This window comes from Dama dama, chromosome 33 (genome assembly GCF_033118175.1).
Source record: "Dama dama isolate Ldn47 chromosome 33, ASM3311817v1, whole genome shotgun sequence".
Classification (NCBI taxonomy): Eukaryota; Metazoa; Chordata; class Mammalia; order Artiodactyla; family Cervidae; genus Dama; species Dama dama.
The window spans coordinates 4,843,963-4,847,946 of NC_083713.1; the positions used below are offsets into that span (position 1 = coordinate 4,843,963).

Genomic DNA, 3,984 nt, shown 5'->3' on the forward strand with positions numbered 1-3,984 from the left:
CTGTACAAAAAAAGGTCTTAATGACCTGGATAAAAATGATAGTGTGGTCACTCACCTAGAGCCAGACATCCTGGAATGTGAAGTCAAGTGGGCCTTAGGAAGTATTGCTATGACAAAGATAGTGTAGGTGTTGGAATTCCAGCTGAGCTTATTTTAAATCATAAAATACAATGCTGTTAAAGAGCTGCACTCAATATGCCAGCATATTTGGAATACTCAGCAGTGGCCACAGGACTGGAAAAGGTCAGCTTTCATTCCAGTCCTGAAGAAGGGCAATGCCAAAGAATGTTCAAACTACCATACAGTCGCACTCATTTCACATGCTAGCAAGGTTATGCTCAAAATCCTTCAAGCTAGACTTCAGCAGTACATGAACTGAGAATTTCTAGATATACAAGCTGGGTTTAGAAAAGGCAGTGGAACCAGAGATAAAATTGCCAACATTCATTGGATCATAGAGAAAGCAAAGGAGTTCCAGAAAAACATCTACTTCTGCTTCATTGACTACGTTAAAGCCTTTGACTATGTGGATCACAAGAAACTGTGGAAAATTCTTAAAGAGATGGGAATACCAGACTACCTTACCTGCTTCTTGAGAAACCTTTGTGCAGGTCAAGAAGCAAGAGTTAGAGGGTGGGGAGGGAGGTGCAGGGGGGTTCACGATGGCTGGGACACTTGTACACCTATGGCCGATTCATGTTAATGTATGGTTAAAACCATCAATATTGTAAAGTAATTATCCTCCAATTAAAATGAATTAATTAATGTTTTTAAAAAGCAACAGTTAGAACTGTACATGGAATAACTGACTGGCTCAAAGTTAGGAAAAGAGTACGACAAAACTGTATAATGTCATCCTGCTTATTTAACTTTTATGCAGAGTATATCATGTGAAATGCCAGCACCCCAGCTTGTAATTCATCCAGCAATAAATCACAAGCTGGAATCAAGATTTCCAGGAGAAATATCAGCAACCTCAGATATGCAGAAGATACCACTCAAATGGCAGAAAGTGAAGTGGAAATAAAGAGCTTCTTGATGAAGGTCGAATAGGAGAGTGCAAAAGCCGGCTTGAAACTCAACATTAAAAAAGCTAAAACATGGCATCCGGTCTCATCACTTCATGGCAAATAGAAGAGGGAAAAGTGAAAGCAGTGGCAGATTTTATTTTCTTGGGCTCCAAAATCACTTCAGATAGTGACTGCAGCCAAGAATTTAAAAGACGCTTGCTCCCCCTTTTTCCTCTTTGCGCTGGGCGCTTACCGGTTGCGCGCCTCTTTTTCTTGACTGCCTCCCAGTTCTAGATTAGCCGTCGCCATGGGTTTTGGAGACTTGAAAAGCCCCTCTGGCCTCCAGGTGCTCAACGACTACTTGGCGGACAAGAGTTACATAGAGGGGTATGTGCCATCACAAGCAGATGTGGCAGTATTTGAAGCCGTCTCCGGCCCACCACCTGCCGACTTGTGTCATGCCCTCCGTTGGTATAATCACATCAAATCTTATGAGAAGGAAAAGGCCAGCCTGCCAGGAGTGAAGAAAGCTTTGGGCAAGTATGGCCCTGCTAATGTGGAAGACACCACAGAAAGTGGAGCTACAGATAGTAAAGATGATGATGACATTGATCTCTTTGGATCTGATGATGAGGAGGAAAGTGAAGAAGCCAAGAGGCTAAGAGAAGAACGCCTTGCCCAGTATGAGTCAAAGAAAGCCAAAAAACCAGCACTTGTCGCCAAGTCTTCCATCTTATTAGACGTGAAACCTTGGGATGATGAGACCGATATGGCAAAACTAGAGGAGTGTGTCAGAAGCATTCAAGCAGACGGCTTGGTCTGGGGCTCTTCTAAACTAGTTCCAGTTGGGTATGGCATTAAAAAACTTCAAATACAGTGTGTAGTTGAAGACGACAAAGTTGGGACAGACATGCTGGAGGAGCAGATCACTGCTTTCGATGAGTATGTACAGTCTATGGATGTGGCTGCGTTCAACAAGATCTAACATCTATCATGGATCAGTGCCCTTAAATAAAAGTTTGAAAGACAAAAAAAAATAAATAAATAAAAATAAAAGACGCTTGCTCCTTAGAAGGAAAACTAGGACAAACTTAGACAGAGTATTAAAAAGCAGAGATATCACTTTGCTGACAGAGGTCCATCTAGACAAAGCTATGGTTTTTTCAGTAGTCATGTACAGATGTGAGGGTTGGATCATAAAGAAGGCTGATCACTGAAAACTTGATGCTTTCAAATTGTGATTCTGGATAAGACTCTTTAGAGTCCCTTGGACAGCGGTCAAACCAGTCAATCCTAAAGGAAATCAACCCTAAATATTCACTGGAAGGACTGATGCTGAAGCTGAAGCATCAAAACTTTGGCCACTTTGTGTGAAGAGGCGACTTGCTGGAAAAGACCCTGATGCTTGAAAAGATTGAAGGCAAGAGGAGAAGGGGGCAGCAGAGGATGAAGTCTTTAGGTAGCATCACCAATTCAATAGATATGAATTAAGTAAACTCTGGGAGATAGTGGAGGACAGAGGAGCCTGGCTTACTACAGCCCATGGGGTCGCAAAGAATTGGGCACCACTTAGTGTCTGAACAATAACAACAATGCCCTCCTAACAGAATTCTAAGTGTATCGTTGTTGACTGTAGGTCCAATGCTATTCACAGATCTCAAGAGCTTGTTCATCTTGCTTAACTGGTACTTTATGCCCATTTATTAGTAACTCTTGCTTGCCCCTCCTCCTGGTCACTGGCAACTACATTCCATTCTTTGATTGATTTTAGATAATCAACTATAAGAATCAAATTCTTATAAGTAGAATTATGCAGTTTTTGTCTTTCTGTGACTGATCTAGTTCACTTAGCATAGTTTCCTCAAGTTTCATTTGTATTGTAACATATTGCAAAATTTCATTGATTTTTTAAGATTGAGTCGATCTTTCATTGTATATATATTTATATATACCACATTTTCTTTATTCATTCATCTGCTGCTGGACATTTAAGTTATTTCCACATCTCGATTATTGTTGCAATGAACATGGGAATCTAATACCTTCTTGAGTTCCTGAATTCAACTCTTTTGGATAAATATTCAGAAGTGGAGTTGCTAGATGATATGGCAGTTCTATTTTAATGTTTCGAGGCTCCTCCATCCTGTTTTCCATAGCAGCTACAGCATTTTGCATTCCCACCAAGAGTATGCTAGAGTTCCAGTATCTCCACATCCTCTCCTCTCATCATCTTTTGGTTTGTATATTAGTTTCATAATAACCATGGTGACAGATATGAGTGATATATTGTTGTGGTTTTGATTTGCATTTCTCTGATGATTAGAGACTCTGAGCATTTTTTTTTCATACTCATTGGCCATTTGTATGACTTTTTTTTTTTTTAAATACCTATTTAAGTCCTTAGCCCATTTTTTTTTTTTTTTTTTTAGTTTTTAGGCTTTTTGACATTGAGTTGTAGGAGTTCCTTATATATTTTGGAGATTAACCCCTTATCAGATATGTGGTTTGCAAATATTTTCTCCCATTTCATAGCTTATCTTTTCACCCTGTTGATTGTTTCTTTTCTGTGCAGGAGCTTTTTAGTTTGATATAATCCCACTTGTTTATTTTTGGTTTTGTTGCCTATTCTTTTGGTGTCATCCATGAAATCATTGCCAAGACAAATATCATGAAGCTTTTCCCCTATGTTTTCTTCTAGGAGTTTTACTGTTTCAGGTATTATGTATAAGATATTTTGAGTTCATTTTTGTTGTAAGGTATAAGATAAATGTTCAGTTTCATTCTTTTTTATGTGGCTATCCAGTTTTCCTAACATCATTTGTTGAGGAATGCATATTGTATATTCTTAGCACTCTTGTCAAAGATCAGTTAACCATACATGCATAGGTTTATTTCTCGGTTCACTGTTCTGTTCCATTGGTCTATATGTCTTTATTCCGGTACTGTATTGTTTGAAGAACTTCATAATATATTT

At 39.0% G+C, this 3,984-nt stretch overlaps 1 protein-coding gene across 1 annotated transcript; it reads left to right on the forward strand.

Moving 5' to 3' along the window:
• Window positions 1-1,237: 1,237 nt before the first annotated feature.
• Window positions 1,238-2,045, forward strand: LOC133050889 (elongation factor 1-beta). Its single transcript, XM_061135183.1, has one exon. It carries the CDS (start codon window positions 1,318-1,320, stop codon window positions 1,993-1,995), a length of 678 nt encoding a protein of 225 aa, XP_060991166.1. The 5' UTR covers window positions 1,238-1,317; the 3' UTR covers window positions 1,996-2,045.
• Window positions 2,046-3,984: the final 1,939 nt, after the last annotated feature.